Genomic DNA, 23,395 nt, shown 5'->3' with positions numbered 1-23,395 from the left:
TGGGAGTGCTAATGGTAGTCGAGGCTTTTTCGTCGAGATCGATAGTTATGCGATTGCTTTCCTTTGCTGCAAAGCTGGGAAAGTAACTCGATGGGGCTTATTCTTGATGCGAGAAGTTCAATTACATTTTTGAGTCTATAGCTTATAGGAAAGCAAAGATGTTGTGGACTGAATGTTGGGACACCAAACTCTAACCCTTTCTTCACCGAAAGGGTCGCCCTTGATTGGAAGTCATTCATCTTAGAAGCTCTGTCGAAGGAGCTGGACTTTGTTACGATCACAAAAGCAGTTCAGGTGATGATTACCAAATAGAGTCAAGCACTGAATTGGGTCGTGTAAAAAGCGGCTCATAATTTGATGACCACAATTGCGTTATGGTGTCTGATGAACTTTACAAAGCTTTTTTTTCTTTTTGTCAATAAAACTTAGCATTTAATGATAATATTATATTAATTCTCATCTATCTGATGTGCAACTCAATCATACTTCCAAAATCCAAAAATACAATGATGCAGATGTATGCAAATGACGCCGCTGTCCTTTAAATTTCCCAACCCGTCATAATCCTCATATGGTATCAAGCCGTTAATCCACCCATAAAATGCGATAGTAAACAATATCCTTCACATAAGCCCACCCAGAACCACTCTTCCAACGCCCGCAACCTCACTCTTTACTCCACCTCTGCTGCTATCCTCAAATTCCTTCACTACTCCCTGCACAATAATCTTCCTTACTCTAGCATCCGCTTTAGTAAACATTTCCGCAATCTGTGGACTGCACTCTTTAGGTGACGATACCAGGCTCATCAACCTTGTATAACAATCAATCAATACATCGCATAGTGTCGCAAATGTCTCGTAGAAATCGGGATCGAATGGTAAAGATGGTGTCAAGAGATGTGTATATTCCTCGCCTGGTAATAAATCGTTTTCACTTGCTGGGAATGATGTTGCGCCATTGCCACCTCCACTCGATGTACTACCATTGATAGATTTGGTATCCGAGACATCGTTGCCCATGGGCAATCCTATTTCAGTGGCAGAACTTGTGCGTCGTCCTTTACTAGGAATCATAGTTGAGCGCTTGAACATTTGTGGAAATCTTCCGCGTGATAATGAAGAAGATGTCGATCCATCTGGTGGATGCGCTTGTTGGAAAGATTCGAATTCGCCGAGAAGCGCGTTGAGCGTGCGCAGAAACTCCGAAGGACTTGAAGAATTGAGATCGAGGATTGTAGGGAGTGAAAGACCGAGAAGAAGGTAATTTGTCGCACGACGAGCGAGTTTGCGCGCATCGAAGTAGGGCATTCGTTGTAAATCGGGCTTATTGAATAATAATGTATTGAACCAGTAGACCCTTCCTTCATGACTATTGGAGTTAACTTGTCAGTATAATCTTTCTGAGGTAAGCTGCAATGAGAGGATAGCGAGGACATACGCCTTTCGTAAATAATCCAAGGTAGATATTCTCTTCGACGCCATCTCTTGTATGTGCTGGTAAGTTATGGTCTCGAGCGTAGGACTACCAGGCTGCATTGGGGCCATTACACCTGGTCCCGCAGGTCCTCCCCCTGAGGATTGATAGCCGGTGCCTGGTCTAGCAAGCATCTTTGAATATGGCGTCGTCGAGGTAAAAGATTGCGCATCTATCGATTGACGCGGTAACGTTTCTCCAAACGAATTGGCTCCTGTAGTTTCTGCTAAGACAACGCGATCGTAACTATCTATGCTTTGCCGGGGATCCGAGGGTGGTAATGGAAGGTTTACTGGGACGACATAGGGATTGTTCGCAGCAGAATGCTTTTCGGATGAGTTTGAAGTGGGAAATAATGGAAGATTAGGCAAAAGTGTTGAGTGTAAATGCGCAGTGGAATTATTACGTCGATTATGGCGAGAGGATGCAGAAAAGGAGGGTTTGCGACTGAAGCCAGTTACCGATGGTCTCGGTTGGTGAGTCGGTTGATGTGTCGGACTGTATTTGGACTCGCTCTTAGGGGAACCTCCGCTAGTACTGGGACGATTTGAGGTTGAAGTTGGAGTCTTACTGCCCCCAAATATATTACCACCTTTGAAGAGTCCACCATTGGTATTTGAGGAGGGTGTAGGTCGATGCATCTTTCCGCAATCGTACGCCACAACATCGGCTAATTAGATGTTCGATTTTCCGATAATAGCCCCCACCCTCTCTCGAGCTTTCTCTTTCCTTTTCGATGTTTCTTCAATCAAATCTTCACACTCGATATCTTCTTCTCTTGTCTTCTCTGGCACTCTTTCGTTTTCGTGGTCGTCGGTATGTGTGCCTGCTTTTAAACAAAACTTCGAAAGTAAAGAGCGAGACAGAAAAAGGAATCAAAAGGGATATATATTATCAAATCCTGTTGGGGAATGTGCTAATATTATTTATTTATTCGAGTGGATCAGAAAGGAGATACCGAAGTCTCACCCCCAGACTTCAACCGTAAAAAGCAAATCTGCAGGATGAAGAAAAAGCAACAGATAAAATTGGATTGGGAAAGAAAAAGGAATAATTGACTGACTGAAGAAGCAAAAGAAGCAAAAGAAGACTAAACACAATAACGTACGAGATTATAGATCGAATGCAAAGAGAAGGAATCAGAGTCCATATCTATATCTACCTACCTGTCTTATCCTTCATGTCCCATAAGTAAGATGATCTGGATATCTTGTAACCCAATAGTTTGATTGTTCAGAACCACATAGGTGGTGGTGTATCGCTGCCCATCCTACTTTATCGGTCTATTGACCCCAACGTTCAGGGGGGTGTAAGACGGTAAGGTTGCTTGAATAGGGTTAACCTTACATCCTACATCCTATGTATGGACCGATTCTGTACAGCTGAGCTGTATGGAATACTCATGGCTGCTTTCTCACTGGTTCTTCGTGAACTCCATCCATCTGGAGTGGTTGAAGCGTTGAAGAAATGGCACGCATGATACACTCGCGTACTCAGATAGGTAGTACTGTAGATACATACCTAGTAGATTTGACGAATGAACGATCGAATGAATGATCGAATATCTACATCATACCTACGTAGTACATGGCACCAACTTTTGGTGATGGAGATTTCTTTGAATCTCCGAGGTTGCATGTTTTCTAGAATATATAGCCTCATGTTCTAATTTTCCAGTTTTTCCAGTTACATGGTATGTACTGCGTAGAACTTGGACAATGTGATCCATAGATGAGATTGACGAGATTGATTGATTGATTTGATTGATTGATTTGATCTGCTGGTAATGGAAGCGGTAAAGGGAGGACATGCCCCGCAACCCCTTCTTATTATTATTAACCTTACCTAGCCATTTAAAGAAACACCTTTTTGGAAATATATCAATCTTCAAAACTAAAGAATAATAATACCTTCAACTAATTCATAATTATGGCCAGTAATCTCGAGGAAGAAGGTCCATTTGGCGAAGCAGCGCCTGAGATATTAGAGGATAGAATATGGGTAGATGGATGTTGGGACTTCTTTCATCATGGTATGTCTGTTTATATACAGTTCCAGAAAGCTATTTGGGAAGCTTACCCCTGACTTCACATGCTAACATGTTGATTCCTTTACAGGACATGCTGGCGCCATGCTTCAAGCACGACAATTAGGGAATGAGTTGGTTGTAGGAATTCATTCAGATGAATCAATTCTCGAGAACAAAGGACCTACGGTCATGACGCTACAAGAACGGTAATTCAGGACGACCATTGGACGAGGACTGATTTACTGATACCATATCCTCAAGAATCGCGGCAGTAGATGCCTGCAGATGGGTTACACAATCGGTATCATATGCGCCATATGTTACTTCTTTGCCATGGATTTCTCATTATGGTTGCAAATATGTAGTTCATGGCGATGATATTACATCGGACAGCAGTGGGGAAGATTGTTATCGATTTGTCAAGGCCGCAGGTAGATTCAAGGTCGTGAAGCGAACGCCAAGTATCTCAACGACAGATCTTGTAGGACGAATGTTACTCTGCACACGAACGCACTTTATTAAATCACTTCCCAAGCTCTTGGCTGGGGAAGATGGCTCTGGAACTCCGGAGGAGAGACATAGTGAGGGCAAAGCTATGACTGAAAGAATGCGAATGTACGCTACCGATGAAACTGGACTTAAGCCAGGCTCAAGTGTTTGGTTTTGGAAAGCTTCGATTGCGGCCAGGGAGGACGAGACCGAGAACGAGAAGGGAGTCTTCAGTTCATTGATGCAAGGATCGACCCCAAAACCTGGTCAGCGAGTCGTATATGTTGATGGTGGCTTCGATCTCTTCTCTTCGGGTCATATTGAATTCCTTCGACAAGTCATAAAGGCGGAAGAGAAGCTCGCTGAGGGAGAAGGCTGGTACAACAAAGAGGCTGTAGAAGAGCGTCTTGGTAAAGGGGCAGACCATGCCCCATGTTTCGTAGTGGCTGGTGTTCACGATGATGAAGTTATCAATCATTGGAAAGGAGTCAATTATCCAATCATGAATATCTACGAACGAGGTCTTTGCGTATTGCAATGCAAGGTATCAAGTGTCCCACAGTATCTCTCCCAGGTTGCAATTCTAACTTTGTATAGTATGTCAACGCCGTCATCTTCGGTGCGCCTTTTACTCCCTCCAAGGCATATCTTACAACAACTCCATGGGGGGTACCTGATGCCGTCTATCACGGACCAACAAGTTTCATGCCATTAACTTATGATCCATACATCGCTGCAAAGGAAATGGGAATCTATCGTGAGATTGGAAACCATGAATTTGCATTTGTCAATGCTGGTCAAATTGTGCAACGAATTTTGAAAAGTCGAGACATGTATGAAGAAAGACAACGGGTAAAGGGAGTGAAAGGTATTGGCGAGGAGGCTCAAAGGACTCGCGAACGATTGGAAGAAGAGCAGCGATTAAAGGAAAACACTGCATAAATGGGTCAAAACCTGACGGAAAAGTTCAAGGGTAGAGAGGCAGCCAAAAAGTAAAAAAAGTAAAAAAATTCTTAGATAGAGATACCACCTAATTTTACATAAGATAGAGATAAATATCAGATTAATTGACCAAAGAATATGCCATGGCTTGGTATCCACCGACAAGATAAAAGATTGCAGCCAATTGACAAAGACAAATATCTACAAACAGCAACAGCGATCCATAAGGTTGTGAGTGTGCTTGTGACTTCTGATGATACGAATCTTCTTGCAGTTCCGCATATCTTGAAGTCTCGGTATCCGAGTGTAACCGTTACCCGGCAATAAGCGATTAATTTCAAACTCCATTCTTTTCATCCATTTTTATTGGAAAGAATGAAAATATGCAAAATGGACGACATCATATCTGAGATGTCCCACCATGCCCATACTGTACATCCACATCTACATCCACATCTTTCAACGCCTTCTTCTTATCATCAACGTCTGCAGTCCGGCTCCGTTCCGGACAATGAACCGCAGCAAGAATCCCATAAGCCGTGTGTTACATACAATCCATCCATCATTCCTCGCCAAAACATACTTTCTTATGCTTAGAAGTCCAAACTCGGGGGTCAGTCTTCTGACAGCAGTCCCTTTACATGGATCTATCCCCCTTTTGAGTTCTCAATGATCGGACTCATTGGAGTGAGATCTTCAATGCTTGAATGTGAGACTATTCTCCTGATATAACACGCCCTTCCCGACTGACTACGATGTACTCCGTGCCGTTACTTCCATACCTAGTAGTTGATTTTCCATGCATTGCAGTGACCCACCAGCAAAATTCATGACAACTTTCTAGATACGAAATCTTGTACGTACGTACTAAACAGTCAAGTGTTTTTATACTACTCGTATATAGCCATGATTTGATGGAGGGGGGAGTCTGCCAAGTAGACCCCAAATGGACGGTGGGCGGCGTATTAGAATCTAATTGATTGGCTTCTTTTTTTTTCAATACATCGCCTCGATTACTCGATTACCTGGGTAGGATTGGATTCCACAGAAATTGGCTAGTGCCATAAGGTTGAGTTTGAGTTTTCTCTGTCAGATATTTTCATATATTGATATTTTGATATATTGATATTTTTATGGGTTTATGGGTTTATTAGAATCTTATCTGTGCATGTCTCTATCTACTCCGTAGTCTCTAGATTCCACTCCCACTTCCTTCCCTCGAGTCCCTCCAGTAAAATTGTTCCAAAATTGTTTGTTGGGGTGTGACTCAACATTTCAAACGAAACTCCTTTTACTAATAAATTTATTAGTTTATTCTATATAAACTCTAGGATCCTTTCTTTGTCCACGAATTCCATTTCTCTTGATCATCTGCAACCTTTTTTTGACATCAAAACTATTAGATTTTCTTAAGAAGTTTTCAATCAATACTTTTCTAAACTCTTTTACTTTTTCTATCAAGTATCAATTGGGTATCTGGTTGCCATAAAATCATAAATCATATTCACAATGGCTCCATCAGCCATCTCACGAACTCCTCCTAAAGATGTTCAACAATCCGATGAACTCTTAGCTGCTGCCGTCACCAAAAAGATTGCAACCACAGAATTCGGTACTCTTCCTCATCTGGATGCATCTTTACTGAAGGTCACCAAGACTACTACACCTATGAATGTTCCTGCAGCAGGCGATCCAATCATCAATACTGCCTCTCAGTGTACCGACCACATGGTCACAGCCGTTTGGAACAACATGACGGGATGGGGTGTACCAGAGTTGAAACCATATGGAAATCTTTCTTTGGCTCCCACAGCTTCTGTTTTACAGTAAGTTGTTTTCTGTTTTCCGCTGTTGTTTTTTTGTTTGCTAGATGGGAGGCGCTTGAGCCATAGCCACCATTTTTCTCGTTTGAGGATGATGTGGGATGGGATAGGATCTCCCAACCGACGTCTCATATCACGACCTAAGCAAGAACCATACTGTGTTTTTTGACCAATTATGTATTCCGAATGCAGATATTGACTCATTTTAGTTATGCAACTGAATGTTTCGAGGGCATGAAAATGTACCGTGGATTCGACGGAAAACTCAGATTGTTCAGACCGGATTGCAACTGTCAGCGAATGCTCACTTCCGCTACCCGTATTTCGTTGCCAGGATTCGATCCCAAGGAGTTGGAGAAACTCATTGTTGCTTTGGTTTCTGTGGACGGTCCTAAATGGCTCCCAGAACCTGGTACTTTTCTCTACTTGCGACCCACTATGATTGGTAGCGCTGGAGCACGTGAGTATACCCTTTGCTAGATTTTGACTTTGGCGCTGTGTCAAATGTGAAGTATACTTTTTACTAGAGAAATCACTAACACGAATACGTAGTTGGTGTTGCTGCGCCTAAGGAATGTACAATGTTCATCATCTCCACCTTCATGCCTTCAATGGATTCGCCCAAGGGAATGAAGCTTCTTGCCAGTCAAGAAGGTGTTCGTGCCTGGCCCGGTGGATTCGGTTTCGCAAAAGTAGGAGCCAACTATGGACCTACTTTGATGGCAAACTCGGAAGCTCGTGCCCGTGGCTACGATCAAGTCTTGTGGTTGCTCGATGGAATGGTTACCGAGGCTGGAGCTAGCAACTTCATGGTTGTGTGGGAAACTAAGGAGGGTAAGAAACAATTGATCACTGCTCCTTTGAAGGATAAGATCATCTTGGACGGTGTTACCAGAAGAAGTGTTTTGCAGTAAGTATCCTCTTATCTCATTGCCTTGAAAATTGTTCTGACCCCAAAACTACAGACTCATCCGGGAACGTATCCCCGAGCTTGAAATCGTGGAGCGCAACTTCACCATGGATGAGCTTGCCGAGACCGCCCAAGAAGGTCGTCTCATTGAGGCTTTCGCTTGTGGAACTGCATACTTCGTCGTTCCCGTTGCACAAATCAACTACAGAGAGAAGGATATCGATATTCCTATGGTTAAGGGCAACATCGGAGAATACGCTGCAAAGGTTAAGCAATGGTTGGTCGATATCATGTACGGCAACGTAGAGCACGAATGGGGTGTTGTCATTGATGAAGTTGGTGCATGAATCACTCCTGCTCCATTGATTGGATTCGGGTAATTCGGTACTCTGGATTGTTCTGGCTATGGGATTCGCTTGTACAGTGGAGATTTATTCTCCAATTAGCCAGATCGTCCTCTTTTCTTGTTTCGTCTCTCGTGTTTGCACTTTTGGCCGGTGGGAGGGGAAAAAATGACTAGCTACTTCATGGCGCAGATTGGTTTGCTTTTCTTTAGGGCTTGGTTCAGCGACATAGATATCTGTTTGCATAGAGAGAGTCGCATCAGCGTTGATGACTGGCTTTTTGTGTATTTTTGATAGAACAGTGAATATCACAGCAATGATTTTATGAAGAAAAAAAAGTTTATGTTTGACCCCATTTAATCAGTGTGTGCTTGACTTTGAGGATACTATTTTCAATGTGTTCAAGGAAGCGTACATTCATTACTAGGAATCTTAGAAATCGTGAGTCGAGTCTTTGAAGTCTAGATGTGTGGGCATTTCGGTTTCTGATGGATTGCTATAGTGTTTTCAAGCCAGAGTTTGGGATGTAGCTGGCGTTCAATGATATCAAGATACGGCCGGAAAGTGGACTCGGATTCATCGAAGAGGCACCATGTAGAAGACCAGTCAAGATCCAACCAATCTTCGCTGTGCAGAATATTGATTGAAAGATTTGATTGTTATGTAGAGTTTAATGTACAGATATATAGAGTGGGTATATACTGTATTGTATGTATTAAACTTATTAGCTCCTCCCAGCAAAACAGTACAGCAATATCATTGATTGTCCAAGGGACATAAGTATGAGCAAATATGAAATATGGCTAGTGTCTATTCGTATCATGTATTCCATCTCAAATACCACAGCACGAGCAGCTCAGTACTAGTGAGCAAATTTCGACAAATCCCCATTCACCACATCATTGCTCCTACAATTCTTTGTCGTACTTTGTCTGTTGTTACATCGATTTCCTGCACAGAATGTATTTGTCAGTATATGTATATGCATTGATGTATGTGTGCCTTCCTGCACAGTAAAAACAAAGAGCATCATACCTTCTCCGAAGCTTTCATCTTCTTAATCGCATCACTTCCTACTTCATCCAATTCTTCCATCAAAACATTCATTTGAGCCGTACATTCGGCATCCAACAATAGCATGTCGACATAATATCCCTCATCCGCATCCTCCTCATTAAACATCTCGCCCCCAAACACCCGAGTCGCAAATGTCTTGAACTCGGACTGTAAGCCCTCCCATTCTTTCCAATAGCCGTCGAGCTTATTGTCTTCCTCTTCGATCGCCTGACCGAATTGCGCAACACGCTTACCAATCTCGACGATCTCGGAAATGCGACAACCTTTTTGCTGCACGGTCATTTGGATTTTCTGCGCGGCCAAGGGCGCGCTGAGAGCTTGTGCGTTGTGGGAGATGGTTTGGAGGAAGGATTGATCGATCGTTTTGTCCTTGGTGACTTTTTGGAGAAGAACGCTGTGAGCTTCTTCGAAAGCAGCTTTGCCGGCGCGCAGAATGTGGGTTCGAGCTTCTTCGAGGGACTCTGGATCTTGAGTCAGTTTTGAACTACTCCATGAGTATAGTATGTGGAAGTCCAATACTCGCCTTCAAAAGCAGAAGAAAGGTCCTCGGGTTGAAGGGATGATTCGGCTCCATGTGCATGTTTTGGAAGCTGAGATGGACGTGTATCTTTACCACCCTGTTGCAATTTCCGAACCTCATTCTTTGGAATTGGTTTTACCACGATGGATTTCTTGGCTTGCTCTCGGGATTGTTTGGGTGTTGATGCAGCCTTGGATACTTTGGATGTCTTGGGTTTTGATTTTGCGCCATGTGCTTTACTTCCATTGGGAGATTTGCGGTGGGTGGCTGGAACGTCTTTTTGACGGTTTGCTTGACGTGCCATCATGACGCCTAAGTATATTACTATGTATGTAGGGATGAACTATACTGGAAGAGAAATATGAACCTCTTCGTGGGCGATGGAGTTGTTTGGATGATCATGAAAATTCTGTAGTGGAACTTTGAAAATGAAAGTGAAAGTGAAGATGAAAGTTGCTTAAAACAATCCCATTTCAAAGGAGGAAGGAGCTATCTGAACGAAACGCGTATTCACCGGGCTCATAATGAAATTTCACCACATGAAATACAATAATGAAACTCTCCTCCATAAACAGAAGCAATTTTCCTTCCAATTATATAATTTAGAATTTCTTTGGGCAATCTGGCGGTTGTCATTGTTCTCGTTGATTACAATGTCTGAACTCCAGGAAAGATCTTCAGTCACTGTCCTGAACTAGCCAAGGTTTCATCTTGATTCTGAATTTTCAATGTCTAACTTTCAGACATCTCAACAAAGGTAAAAGGAAAATAAAGGTTACAAATCTGAATATACCAAGTCCAAGGTATCTGAGGTAACCTTTACAACAGATGCAATTCCACATCCCGAACGCCAACTTTACGCCGCAACCTCTTGACAAAACCAAGACACTTTTCAAAACCTCAACAGCTAGATATAACTCCCCCCCCCATCCGTGGAGGTTACATTTCTCTGAAGAAAACTTGCCAGCACATCACCTCTCAGTGCCAATTATGCTTCCAGCTTTAACCTCTTTTCGGTTACTGTCACAATCTCCTTCCAATCCTTCATGGCTCCATCCCCTACATCTCCACAAGCGAGCTCCTTTTCCTGAGGTCGCAAAACCTCAAACCATCCCTCGCCCTCATCCCCATCAGGACCAATACCCCATTCCTGCTCCAAGATCTTGATTTGACTCTTCGTTACTGGATGTCTCCACATCGCGGTATTCATCGCCGGAGCTACAACAATCCTCTTTTTGCCACTGAAAACCATCTCTCCATTCGCATTCATACTATTCTGAGTAGAAACTTCCACTTCTCCAGTCGTATCCCATGCTCTCACTACACTCGTAAGCAAATTGTCGCTAAAACCACCAGTAATCTTAGCCATCGTATTAGCGCTCAATGGCGCAATGACAAGCATGTGTGCCCATCTTCTCAACTCTATGTGCAAAATACTCTGGCCACGCTTCCATGGATGAATCCATTCTTCCTCGTCCAGGAACACACCTTGCACGTTGGCGTATCGGTGAAAAGTATCGATATGTGGTTGTTCTATGCTTTGACCCTGAAGAAAATTGGTTGCAGACTTGGTAAGGATGACACAGATTGAGAGATTGGGATAATGTGACAAAGCGGATAGGATGTTGGGAATCTTAATGGTTGCGACGGATCCACTGGCTGCTAGGAGGAGGTGACGTTTACCATCGGAAGCATGATCCGCAGCCGTGAAAGGGTGTGATGTTCCAGATACTCGGGTTCGGTGCTCGTCACGCCCGGTATGGATCATTTGCAACATGGTGGATAAGACTTTGATGAGTTCGAATAACTTGAATGTTGGGAAGCAATTAGGAGATTGATTATGTGTGAGAGTATGGGAGTGGAGGATTTTTACATGCTGTAGTAACGAAAGAAGGGATTTGTAATGAAAAGACTAGGAATCTGGAATGATTCAATACTCTCTATTCACTCATCATTATTCATTGTTATTGGATGTTTTCTATCGAATGATTGATTCATAAGGCTGAATGCAGTTATCGATAATATTACATACCACAGACATTGATTGGTTCGATAATGGTTAGCTCTTCCGAATCTCCATTCTCCGAAGCTCTTAAACATTATCAATCAAGAGGCAAGGCCACCAAAAAATACATCAAATTCCACAAACTTGTACAATAAGATATCATATTTCAATATGATTGCCAAACCAATGTTGTCTTCGGTATGTCGAGTTTCTCTAAGTCATTGAGAACCTGGGTATATTACCTGGAATACTAATTAACATTATTCAGATGTTCCGACAAGCTGCCCGCCCCGCGGTATTTGCCTCCAAATTCTCGACCCCTCGATTCTCCCTCATCGCATCCAGATATCTTTCTACAGAAGTTCGCAAGCAGATTGATCAAGTTGTTGGTTCAAAGCCAGTTGTTCTTTTCATGAAAGGCACACCAGAAAACCCAATGTGTGGTTTCTCAAAGGCAACTATTCAGATCTTGAGCCTGCAAGGCTTGAACCCAGAGAAGTTTGCTGCTCTTAACGTACTTGAAGATGAAGGTTTAAGACAAGGTTCGTCTCCAGAAACACCAATCTTTGTTGTATGCTATATGGAATCTAACATGCATTTCAAACAGGAATCAAAGAATACTCCGAGTGGCCAACCATACCCCAACTTTATGTCAACAAGGAATTCATCGGTGGATGTGATATTTTGGTCGCAATGCACCAGAATGGAGAACTAGCAAAGGTTTTGGAAGAAAACAAGGTCTTGGTTGAGGATTCATCATAAAACCTCCCGACCACCTCGAAGACTTTGATATGTACAACAATGGAGGTGAGGGAAGAGAAGATTCACTGCGCAACGCAGTTAACCTTTCTAAGTATACCATGGCTCATGAGGAATGAGTAGACATACGAAGCAGATCTGGTAATATAATGATGATTTTCACGATATCTTGGGGAATATAAAGGATAATAAATATGTGTACATCTCATACAAGTATTGAAGTACCCGTGAGAAGTTTTCATTTGTATACCAGGTCAGCACTTGTGTGCTTTTCGATCAATCCCAAGGATGAATTCTTAGGAAGGCTTCACATCTAGAATGAGAATTCTTCATTGATATGCATAATTTGCCATCTACTCGAGTAATTCTTACTCTCACCAAAACATGCATTTTGTCTAATCCCCCCACCAATGATGAATGATTTCGGCATCGATCGATCTTTCTCGGTTGTTACTATTAGCTCCAGGTTCGGCGGGAGCTACAAGCGACCAGTGGCGGCTACAGTACATATTATATTCCTTCCCCCACGTCAAACGGCCCGCAAACCAAAGTGCAGTGACGTATGGAACTAACAAACATTCCATTGTAAGTATCAGATCAAGGAGCAAGTACTCCGGTGCATAAGTAAGGTAGGTAGGAACAAAAGAATAGGTGATGGGTTTTTATATTTTTTGTATATAAATCTTGCTAATCTCTTCTACCTACCTACCACATCTTATGATATAAAGACAAACTGTAATCTTCTCTCTTTCTACTTCAATCTTTAATACGTCAAAATGGTTGGTACAAATGAACTTCGAGCTGAGAATCTCTTCTCTATGAAGAATGATGTTTGCGTCATCACTGGAGGTGGAACTGGGATTGGATTAATGTATTTTCCCTCTCCCTCTCTCTCCATAACTGGAGTATTTGTATCTGACGATATACTGATAATCAAATAGGGCAGCCCAAACATTAGCTGCAAATGGAGCAAAAGTATACATCACAGGTCGTCGAATGGAAGCTCTAGAAAATGCAGCCAAGCAACACTCTCCCACATCAGGAGGTTCTATTATCCCGTGAGTCTTGTACCTGGTCCCCTTTTCTATCATCTATCTGTCAACCAGTACGGTAGTAAATCTAGGTAGCGTATCTAACCCCAAACCTCTAGAATTGGTCCCTGTGACGTGACCAGCAAAAAGGATCTCGAGAACCTCGTTTCCGAAATCAGCAAGAAGGAGAAATACATCAGTCTACTCCTCGCGGGCGCGGGGATCTCCGGGCCCAAAGCCGAGCCCAATTCCTCCGACGCCGTCGAGCTGAAAGATAAACTGTTCAATTCGGAAAGTTTCGAGGAGTGGGGTACGACCTTCAACACTAACGTCTCGGCGGTGTATTTCACCACGGTCTGTTTTCTCCCGCTGCTACAGGCGGCTCATAAGGTTCATGGACGCATGTCCAGCTCTGTGATTGTGATTAGCAGCATGAGTGGAATTATGCGACATGCGCAGGGACATTTCTCGTATAATGCGGCCAAGGGCGCGACGGTGCATCTGAGTAAGTTGATGAGTTATGAGTTTAAGGAAATTGGCGTTAGGGTGAATAGTATCGCGCCGGGATATTTCCCGAGTGAGATGACGACGGGGGAGAGTGATGAGACGCAGAAGAGTTATTTGGATGAGGAGAAGGTTCAGCAGAAGGGTCATGTGCCTATGCAGAGGGGTGGAAGGTATGTGTTTTGTTTTTCTCTTTAGGTTTGAGAATGCTGGAAAGCTAATGATATATATAGTGACGAGGAAATGGCAATGGCTGTGTTATTTTTATCAAAGAATAATTATGTTAATGGAGAGATTATTGCAGTTGACGGTGGTGTTCTTTTGGATGTTCCAGGAAGGTAACTAATGTAACGAGATGGGATGAAATGAGGGCGAGGAGGAGATGTTCACGCTGTACCTAGATGTCGATGTAACAGAAACAAATAAAAGTAACTAGGAAAATATGAATAAGCGATTTATGCCATATCAGACTAGTAATGGATAGTTGATTGCAATTGAACAAGTCCTGATCAAGACATTATTGGGGCTGAGATATTGAAATACATTCGTCCGAACTTATTAACGTAACCCTCAGAACAATCAGCGCGGATTGAGGACCCAAAACCAATAACGCTTAGACGAAATACAATACAAAAGATAAACCATGATCAATCAATCAATATACGCAATCATGTCCCCCACCCAAAAATTCCATTACTCTGACCCCTATTATTTCCAAGCCACCCTGCCCACATCTCCCCGTCTCCCTCCCGTTCGCGCTCCTGAATCTCCCTCGCAAACTCCTCATCCATCTGCGTCGCCTCCGCCATCAATCTCTTCCCTTCCCTCCTCGACTCGCCGGATTCCTCCAGAAGCCTGTCTACTTCTTGTTTCTTCTTCATTCTTTCCAACACATCACCATGTTCCTCTCTCCCATTTAAATACATACTCTCTAAAACGACCCCTAGAGTCCTAGCTTCGACTTCATTGGCTGTCGCGCTAGCTAGGAGAGCAGAAGCTTGAGCATAGATGTGTGAGGAATTTTGTGCGTAAGGGGAAGGAACGGGAGGATGGAGAGGAATGGAGGATCTTGGGATTTGAGGGGGGATGTGAGGTGGAGGGTGAGGAAGAGTAGAAGAGAGAAAAGGCCATCTTCCTCCGTGCATAGTTGCCATACTAGAATTCTGCATCCCAAGAAACGGGTTGTGGAATGAAGGAGCAGGAAGATTTGGAAGCGGTGGAAATATCGCGCTTGGTATCTCTGGGACGTCTGGATAAGTGGGAATAGATGCAGAAGGTAGACCATGTGAAGGATCTCTTTTATTACATTTCTCCTTCTTTTTCTTATCCTTCTTATCTTTCTTCGCGCCTTTTCTCTCCGCTTTGCGTGTGCTTTTTCGTTCTTTCCTATGTGCTTTCTTCAATCCTCGCTGTTCTTTGCGCAGAATCTTGCGAATGGTTTTTTGAGATTTCTGCTCGTCATTGAATTTTCGTAAGAGATCGGCGACTTCTTTGCGGAGGGTGGCGAGGTCTTCGGTGGATGCGAAATTAGCGATGTTGGGATTGGGATTCTTCTTGTTTTTCTTCTTGTTCTTGTTCTTTTTCGCGGATTGGATGTCTTGTCTTAATCTTTGAATGGTTTTTTGCGTCGTAGGATACTCGGGGTGGTGAAGCCACGCTAGTAGGGATTCTTTGGCGGCGGGGAGTTGGTGATCGGGAAGATGGTCGGGGGAGGGGAGGGAAGCGAGCGATGTGGTGGAGGAGGAACTGGAGGAGCTGGATGAGAAAGAAGACGAGGATGAAGACGAGTGATCTCTTTGTTCTCTTTCGTGGGGATTGTGATGGAATTGTGAGCGTCCACGGTGATACCCTTCAGATTCGTGTCTTCCTCCCCGGTGGTGATCCCGCGTGTGTGGACCGCCTCTTCCCCTCCCTCTTCTTTCATACCGTTCTTCTGGATTTTCTGCCCATCTCCAGTTAGCCTCTCGCGAGTGTATACCCCCTCTTCCCCATCCGTTCCTCCCATGCCACCTTTCTGGGTCTTGTTCCCGTCCTTGATTGATCTCGGGCGCTTGCATACCCCCCCTTCCTCTCCCTCCAAATTGACGGCCCCCGATACTAACTCCATTCTCATCAGCTACAACCCCTTGACTACCACCAATTCGCAATCCCTTGTCATCAGCAACAAGCATGTTACCAATACGCAAACCGTTCGAGTTGGCCACGATACCGTTCCTTCCAATTCTGAGGCCCTCATCATCCACAACCATGGAACCTAATCTAAAGCCCCGAGCTCCTTGACCAGACATAGAATAACAACTCAAAAAGCATCTCCGGTCTCGATCTCGCTCAGGAAAGCGCGGCTCTTCTTCATCCGGTATCCAAGAACCGGGAATGTTACCGTTTCTATCCCGAAGTAACTCAGGCTGTTCAACATCAATGCGAAGAATCTCCAATCCACGAGGAAGAAAGAACCCTGAGTTCCAGGTTTGGATCACTTTATCTACATGTCCTACCCAATCCTTATTAGATGCAGTGACGGGGTGACGAAGAGGACGAAGCTGTGCTTGAACTTCGTTCATGTCAAGTCTAGAATAATCATGTTCATTGAGCGTAAGTCTGTGCATGCGCTCGTCAATTAATTCAGCTTTGAGTTTGCGGTCAGCAACATCGTGGTTGACATCGAGGGTATGGTTGGGTAGTAAGTAGTTCACAAAGGTTGACCAATCTTGCTGTGTGATGCCATAGTCCGGCGCGGAAAATGGGATGGGGATATCCTCTGGTGCACTTCTCGGAGTAACATATATTTCATGTTGAGTAATTCTGGGAGCCGAAAATTGTAGCGGTAATGGTCGTGACTCGAAGTAGTTGTGAGGAAATAAATTTCTGGGATTGTTTTCTGAGTCTAGGATAGCGTGAGGTTAGTGAGCTATGTAAAACACCATTTTTTTTTCAACCTCTAACCAAGCTCCTTATTGCTTCTTTCCGTGAAACATGCAAATGAATTTCTATACGAGACGAGCGCACCGTCTGGTTAAGGAGCTAAAATAACGGTGCTTACGTTGATCATCAGGCTCGGTTGGTGAGTAAGGAGGAGTATATATCAACGAATTTTCAGTCGATGATGAATCTGATCGAACTCTTCCATTCACTCTTGATGCATCATCTGCTTCTGTCGATGTGGGAGTTGGGATCGTAGTATTGGTATTCGAAAAGACATCGGCTTCGCTATATGGAGGAGGGGCAGTCTGATCCATGGTTCTAACACTATTGATCGCGATGAATGAAAAAGGAATGGAGGCAAGATGTTATTTTGACGACAACGTAGGATAGAGCAAGAAATGAATGTTTGGATGAAATACTAGAGAATAGCGATAGCTTGAGCTTTTCAACAAAAGCCAACCTGATCGACTCAATAGAGCTATATATTCAGCCCTGTGGTAGATCAGCACCCCCACATCAGCAATCATTCATATCTGCCAATCTCAGTCCCCCTTCCGTCTCACAACATGCTTAAGCGAGAAGATAAGTCACCATTCTGCAAGATTACGCGTTCGAACGAAGGCAGCCACGGTAGCAAGAGAGTCGAGAATGACTATTGGCACCAAGAAAATGTACTGTTTGTTGATTGCATTACAAACGTCATTGTAATGAAGTTGTTGATATCGATGATTCCACCACCAAAGCTTGGCTCAAAGTACGAGTTCCGAACATCTTAGTATTGTGATACGTTCGAAGCCTTCCATATATGGATTTCTCATACACTACTGGCTCTAGAATCATGCCTTTCGCAATCAAAGCTGGGATCTCTTCAGTATGATTTTATTCTCAGAGTGAAAGCTGTACAGACAGAGCCTAATTAATTATCCCCATCAAAAGAAGTGCATAACGTGGAATCAAATTGGAGCCATAGAAGATTATTTTCAATTTTCAAACCACCTAATTACATTTACAATTGGAGTTCTGGCTTATGAAAATTGATGTCTTCCGGTTTATAGTGCTCTGCAACTATCCTGTATAGATAAGACGGCGCATGGGCTCCTCTGTTAAGTTTGTTAGTAGTATTCATCGAATTACATTGTGAAAACTTACAAGTTGGTAATATAAAGTTCAACTAAATCAGGGGAGACATAATCGAAAAGAGGATTGTCGACTTCAACCTTATCCACAAACGCACCGTCCTCAAATCCCACTACGTTTCCAGGGTCGCCGTATTCAATGAGCGATTCAAACTCGAAAGGATATTCCGGACTGAGCTTATAGACACCGCTAACAACAATGACTGGGATTCTATGAAACTTTGCAGCTTTTGCTATTATGCGTGCCCCAGCTGCGGCTACCAATCCACCGTTAGCAATAACAGTATGAGTAGCCAAAATAACCTTGGTAACTCTCGGCATTACTGCAAACACTGCAGCGTCTGTTATAGCAATAACCGTGATTCCAGCAGCCGAAAGTGGCTTTAACATGGTTTCTGCGTCCAAATCGTCATCGGTTTCTTGCTCTCCTTTTCCGGTAATTGTAGAATGAGTCGTAGAATGGTCATTTGGGTACGATTCAGCAACTATTACAATAAAATTTCTTTTCTCTGCGGCTTTCAGTAGGAACTTTTGGACACTCCTTGAGGAGCCGTGAATGAGTATAACTTCTTTCTCAGAAATTTGCTCCTGCGCATAACTAGAAATTTGATCGTCGACTTGATCGAGTTCCTCGATAATTTCCTCGATGCCTTGTATGATTTCGGCCTTGAGATCCTTCGTGCTAGAGGCCATCTTGTGCGCAAGTGAAGTCATATCTACCACAGATCTGCCATGAGGAGACGCGGTTCCTGGGGGGGTTGAGGCCGGTGAAGGGGCAGCGGAGAGGAGGTTGAACATTGATTGCTGCACAGGCATGTTATACTGGGCAGCATATGAAGTATGAGATGTTGTTAGAGGAGGCCTCGAGCTGTGTGACGCCCTTGGTAATGCCACATCGCTGAAGCCCTCACGCATGGGCGAACCAATTTGACTTGTCGATGCTGAATCGCTAACATCCTCGCTGCGATCCTCTTTTGCTTCGTCTCTGATCATGCCCAAGACTCTGTGAACGATATTGCTAACGACCATTTCCCTTGGTTGTGCTTCGATCAACCTTTGTCCTACTTTCCGAACCCGTTCCAAAAGTTTTGTAATATCCGTCCATCTTTGCTTTGCGACAACTTGGAGTAATAAATGAGCTGTGGCTATGGCGCATGATCTCGAAGTCCTTATCTGTCTTCGTTTCAAGAGTCTGAAATGTGTCAATCGTTTGTTGATTGAAGGTTATGGAAAGGTACATACGATATCAAATTTTCTATGGATGACTCAACTGGTTGACTCTTTAATGATTTTAAGTATGCACCAAGGTTTGGCGCATACCCTCCACTATGAACTGGAGGCATATCTTTGTTGTTTCAAAGATTGGAAGTGACGGTCAAAGTTTCGGGTGGATAAATTTCGAGGGGAAAGATTTCAAGTAGTAAGTGGTGTGTGGTTGCTTGGAGTTGAAGTTGTCGAATATTTGTGCGGAGTGCGATTGCCCCTCAATGAAGTTTTGCCGTTTGGGATTGGGATTGGTGAATCAGATCAAATGCTCTTAGAGTTACCGATACTGTCACTGTTACTGTCGTATTCGGATGTTTCTGTATGTCGAATTTCGAATGAATACCTTGAAAGTTGTATGCTATCCTAACTGATGTCTCAATTTTGTATAGCATAAAAGAATTATGTTCGTTGAAGATCTCTTTTATTTTTGGCAGACCGACTACTGGTACTAGAATGCTAAAAGTGCGGGGACGGGTGACTCAGGATGAAGGGGATCGATCATAGAGTTATTACTTTTTAACGCAACCAACTCGGAAGATCCAAGATCCAAGGTCCAAGGTCCAAGGTCCAAATTTCAGTGTAAAAAGCAACATCAAATCACTAATCATTTCTTCTTCCAGATACGACAACCTCGGAATGAAAGGGGGTTGAACGAACAGCTATCGTGCATCTTAGAGTTCCGTTTGGCGCCTCAAATCGAAATGGATTGTTGTATGATGCTTTTGCTCCCTCCCTAGGTACAGCACAGAGTCCACTACGTACACTCACTCTTTCACTCTGTACTATGCAAGTAAGATCTTATACTATGTAGACACTAGATCATACCGGCCTCCTGGCGAAGCTTGACCTTGAACGAAGACTATCGGTTCCATACCTAGGTAGGCAATCTAAGGGGGGCAGGTTCCATCAAAATGAGAAACCTCACCATACAGATGATTGAATGCAAAGTATACCAATCGTACCTACCAACCAATCCGACGCAGAAGGAAGTCACTCCTCAAGAACTGCCTAGGAGTTGAACAGTGAGTTTGCATTAAGGAGTGAGTGCAGTGAGTGCAGTGAGTGCAATTGGAAAGCATTTAACAACCCGCAGTATACTAGTATTCGTATCCATTCACTCATCCGCCATCACCAATTGTGTTGTCCTACTTATGAACAATCCCGCCTTCCCGCTGTGTTGTGTTGTGTTGTGTTGTGTTGTTGTAGATAATCTTGAACTGTACTTACTGTACTTACTGTACCTACCTACCTTGCCTAGATATTAACACGGTTTCATATGACAATTATAATTCGGCCGCTCACTCTTCCTCATCGACATTCTAACTTATAATTCCTCTTCCCATTCCCATCGACACTCTTTTTCCTACTCTCTCCCTCTTCCCCTTCCTCTATTTCTTCCGAGGTCAATCATTTTCTTCATCTAGAACAGCGATTTCCTCCAAAAGTTTAGCTTGTTTTAATCTATTCTCTAAGATCCTATTTTGACCAGAGCAGCCAGCGACTTTGCCTTTGTACTCTACATATACCTGTACCGTACGGAGCACCCATACCTACTCGAGTACACTAACAACGATACGCTATTACAATATATCAATAATTCACAACTCTCACTTCTTTCCATTTTTCCATTCAAGTCGACGATCACTTGCGCGAAAAACACCATCCGGGATTCTAGGAAAATAAACGCAAACATACTTTCCGAACCGAACTCCTATATCATAGACTTTTGGAGCTTTGCGCTCCTAGCGTTTTTAGTTGGACTATCGCGCATCTCCATTGTTTATGATCGACTGCTAGAAACCTTCCTCCATGGATCGGAAACCATTATGAATTCTTTGAATATCCTTTCGGGGCGAGGCTCTCCTACGCATTCTCCCTCACTTTCGCGTTCAAATTCTCTGGGAAATGTATTGGCATCCGTAACTACGTCAGAATCAAGAAGGAATTCGCGGGAAGAGGCTTACAGCGAGGAGCCGAAAGGACTGGATCAGGAGGATGCGCCAGACTCGAATGCCGATGATGACGATACAATACACGAATCTATACCACTATTACACAAAGAAGGCATGGCTTATCATACAAGTGAACATGTGGGCATAACGAGAATGCTTTATGACTCTATACGATGGGTGCTATCAACTCTCGTTGCGCCGGGGGTATACGTTATAGCTTGCTTGTATAATGAACGGGGTCATTTCGCTCCAATATCTCAATTCAGAAGACTATTTGGTGGTACAAATGGGCATTCAAGTACGCAATCGACGGGGGGGTCGCCCATTTCCGAGAAAAGTAGCATAAGTCATTTGGCCAACGGGAAGCTATCGGCGGTACACGCATCCTCATCAAGAGATCCTCCCTCGCCGAATTCCTCGTCCTTCATCTCATCTGAGTCTGAATCAGATGACGACCGACTCCTTAGCGAGACAGATAAATCTGCAACGAAAACATCAAATCGCCAAACACGTTCAAAATCCCTGCAAAGTTCTGACGAGATCTCACCCGCGAGGAGATCCATTCGCATCAAGATCCATAGCGACGAAAATTTGAGGCAGCGGAAGCACCGGAAGGCATCGTCAACAACTACTCAGAGTGATGGATCCGGCGGCTCCATGTCCGCTACCGACATGGCTGCTGCGATGATGAAGTCACCTACGTCCTCCGCAACTTCCTCTCTCCTTATGACAAAATATCCACGAGCTCCAGCACCACCGCGACCTCTCATACCTCGACGACAACCATCCTATACTCTTGACGCTCCCGTGGGGAAACTCACCCAGAAGACTCTTATTCTTGACCTTGACGAAACCTTGATACACAGTATGAATTATGGAGGTCGAATGAGTGCTGGCCATATGGTGGAAGTGCAGATCACAAACCTCATGGGTGCAGGGGGCGCTGGTCCTCAACATCCAATATTGTATTATGTGAATAAGAGGCCATACTGCGATGAATTTTTGCGACGTGTAAGCAGCTATGTGCGCCACAAAGGAATTTTACTGACAGAATCTGCAGGTTTGCAAGTGGTATAACTTGGTTGTTTTCACGGCATCACTTCAGGATTACGCAGACCCGGTCATAGATTGGCTAGAACAAGAGCGTAAATTCTTTTCTGCACGATATTATCGACAGCACTGTACCTATCGAAACGGCGCCTTTATTAAAGATCTCAGCTCTGTTGAGCCTGATCTTAGTAAAGTTATGATTTTAGACAATAGCCCTGTGAGCTATCTGTTTCATCAAGGTGAATATATATTAGTATGAGGTATTGAATGGAGCTAACAATTCGATAGATAATGCAATACCCATAGAAGGGTGGATCAATGATCCCACGGATAATGATCTTCTACATCTGGTACCCCTTTTGGAAGGACTCCAGTATGTGACGGATGTACGAGCTTTTCTTGCATTACGCGGTGGGGAGGATGGGAAGCATATGACTTCTTAGGGAAGAGATGAGTTTGGAATGTTAAGTTCAGAAAGGAGTATAGGGATACTCATGCATAAATATTTTAATGATACCTTTATATCAAGTTTCGACTACACAGCTATTTAAATTGCCGCACTGTGGTCGAGAGATCTTAGTCTTGGAAAGGATGTGAAGTTTCAATAGAAATCTTCAAGCTCCAAGGGGATTAAAAGCCTCGGATACATGATTATTGTTACAAATTCAGTTCAATGTGACATTTGCAATAGTAGATATCGTCTGAGTCGGTAGTATATACATGTACATTGTGTATGACATACACCAAGTTCAAAAATCGATATCTTCCCATTGACGAATCAGAATTCGAACTACCGATCAGTAATAGAAATCCCATGAAAATTAGACGGTTAAAGTACATCTTGGAGTACTAGAACATGGATATGGATATCGAACTATCTAGATCATCAATTAACTTTCATCATAACTATCCCACGCTGCAACTAAGCGGATTCAAATGCAAGCAATCATCTGTATGTGTTGTAACATTATTTTGGCATTCAAGCCACAACTAAAAAGTATTCCCTGTACTCTCCGTAGAGAAGTGAAGAACTCTTATCGTTGCAGATAAGGTGTGACGCTTGTCCCGATAAGGCAAAGCTTGAATTGAGCTTCATGATTGCGGGGTTCGGTCCTACAGTGTAGTGTATCTGCCAGGCTGAACCTTTTTTTTTTTTCGGA

The 23,395-nt window shown here is 43.5% G+C and overlaps 10 protein-coding genes across 10 annotated transcripts; 5 read left to right on the top strand and 5 right to left on the bottom strand.

The window, feature by feature from the left end:
* Positions 1–623: 623 nt before the first annotated feature.
* Positions 624–2,117, bottom strand: EAE97_007092 (uncharacterized protein; the record flags this gene model as incomplete). The annotated part of the gene is made up of 2 exons (XM_038877606.1): positions 624–1,371; positions 1,441–2,117. 2 exons carry the CDS (start codon positions 2,115–2,117, stop codon positions 624–626), a joined length of 1,425 nt encoding a protein of 474 aa, XP_038731796.1.
* A 1,288-nt stretch (positions 2,118–3,405) lies between these two features.
* Positions 3,406–4,936, top strand: EAE97_007091 (uncharacterized protein; the record flags this gene model as incomplete). Its single annotated transcript, XM_038877605.1, has 4 exons — positions 3,406–3,508; positions 3,594–3,711; positions 3,767–4,538; positions 4,592–4,936. 4 exons carry the CDS (start codon positions 3,406–3,408, stop codon positions 4,934–4,936), a joined length of 1,338 nt encoding a protein of 445 aa, XP_038731795.1.
* A 1,509-nt stretch (positions 4,937–6,445) lies between these two features.
* Positions 6,446–8,016, top strand: EAE97_007090 (uncharacterized protein; the record flags this gene model as incomplete). Its single annotated transcript, XM_038877604.1, has 4 exons — positions 6,446–6,762; positions 6,969–7,219; positions 7,312–7,669; positions 7,725–8,016. 4 exons carry the CDS (start codon positions 6,446–6,448, stop codon positions 8,014–8,016), a joined length of 1,218 nt encoding a protein of 405 aa, XP_038731794.1.
* A 734-nt stretch (positions 8,017–8,750) lies between these two features.
* On the bottom strand, positions 8,751–9,914 carry EAE97_007089 (uncharacterized protein; the record flags this gene model as incomplete). The annotated part of the gene is made up of 3 exons (XM_038877603.1): positions 8,751–8,964; positions 9,049–9,549; positions 9,579–9,914. 3 exons carry the CDS (start codon positions 9,912–9,914, stop codon positions 8,905–8,907), a joined length of 897 nt encoding a protein of 298 aa, XP_038731793.1. The 3' UTR covers positions 8,751–8,904.
* Positions 9,915–10,598: 684 nt separating this feature from the next.
* On the bottom strand, positions 10,599–11,387 carry EAE97_007088 (uncharacterized protein; the record flags this gene model as incomplete). Its single annotated transcript, XM_038877602.1, has 1 exon — positions 10,599–11,387. The coding sequence occupies one exon, from the start codon at positions 11,385–11,387 to the stop codon at positions 10,599–10,601; it is 789 nt and encodes a 262-aa protein (XP_038731792.1).
* Positions 11,388–11,786: 399 nt separating this feature from the next.
* EAE97_007087 (uncharacterized protein) lies at positions 11,787–12,713 on the top strand (the record flags this gene model as incomplete). Its single annotated transcript, XM_038877601.1, has 3 exons — positions 11,787–11,813; positions 11,884–12,157; positions 12,223–12,713. The coding sequence occupies 3 exons, from the start codon at positions 11,787–11,789 to the stop codon at positions 12,375–12,377; spliced, it is 456 nt and encodes a 151-aa protein (XP_038731791.1). The 3' UTR covers positions 12,378–12,713.
* A 437-nt stretch (positions 12,714–13,150) lies between these two features.
* EAE97_007086 (uncharacterized protein) lies at positions 13,151–14,251 on the top strand (the record flags this gene model as incomplete). Its single annotated transcript, XM_038877600.1, has 4 exons — positions 13,151–13,245; positions 13,316–13,432; positions 13,525–14,082; positions 14,143–14,251. The coding sequence occupies 4 exons, from the start codon at positions 13,151–13,153 to the stop codon at positions 14,249–14,251; spliced, it is 879 nt and encodes a 292-aa protein (XP_038731790.1).
* A 326-nt stretch (positions 14,252–14,577) lies between these two features.
* On the bottom strand, positions 14,578–17,145 carry EAE97_007085 (uncharacterized protein; the record flags this gene model as incomplete). The annotated part of the gene is made up of 2 exons (XM_038877599.1): positions 14,578–16,793; positions 16,950–17,145. 2 exons carry the CDS (start codon positions 17,143–17,145, stop codon positions 14,578–14,580), a joined length of 2,412 nt encoding a protein of 803 aa, XP_038731789.1.
* Positions 17,146–17,837: 692 nt separating this feature from the next.
* Positions 17,838–19,310, bottom strand: EAE97_007084 (uncharacterized protein; the record flags this gene model as incomplete). The annotated part of the gene is made up of 3 exons (XM_038877598.1): positions 17,838–17,931; positions 17,981–19,159; positions 19,210–19,310. 3 exons carry the CDS (start codon positions 19,308–19,310, stop codon positions 17,838–17,840), a joined length of 1,374 nt encoding a protein of 457 aa, XP_038731788.1.
* Positions 19,311–20,264: 954 nt separating this feature from the next.
* Positions 20,265–22,953, top strand: EAE97_007083 (uncharacterized protein). Its single transcript, XM_038877597.1, has 3 exons — positions 20,265–22,196; positions 22,246–22,474; positions 22,524–22,953. The coding sequence occupies exons 1-3, from the start codon at positions 21,060–21,062 to the stop codon at positions 22,676–22,678; spliced, it is 1,521 nt and encodes a 506-aa protein (XP_038731787.1). The 5' UTR covers positions 20,265–21,059; the 3' UTR covers positions 22,679–22,953.
* The last annotated feature ends 442 nt before the right edge of the window (positions 22,954–23,395 follow it).

This window comes from Botrytis byssoidea, assembly GCF_014898295.1.
Source record: "Botrytis byssoidea strain MUCL 94 chromosome Unknown BBYS_013, whole genome shotgun sequence".
Classification (NCBI taxonomy): domain Eukaryota; kingdom Fungi; phylum Ascomycota; class Leotiomycetes; order Helotiales; family Sclerotiniaceae; genus Botrytis; species Botrytis byssoidea.
This window is presented reverse-complemented; position numbering and strand designations above follow the sequence as displayed.

Bases quoted from the DNA above. Each gene is read 5' to 3' on its own strand.
- EAE97_007083 (XM_038877597.1), top strand. From the start codon at position 21,060: ATGAATTCTTTGAATATCCTTTCGGGGCGAGGCTCTCCTACGCATTCT. The intron at 22,197-22,245 runs GTAAGCAGCTAT...CAGAATCTGCAG, and splicing joins GCGATGAATTTTTGCGACGT to GTTTGCAAGTGGTATAACTT. The intron at 22,475-22,523 runs GTGAATATATAT...ACAATTCGATAG, and splicing joins GAGCTATCTGTTTCATCAAG to ATAATGCAATACCCATAGAA.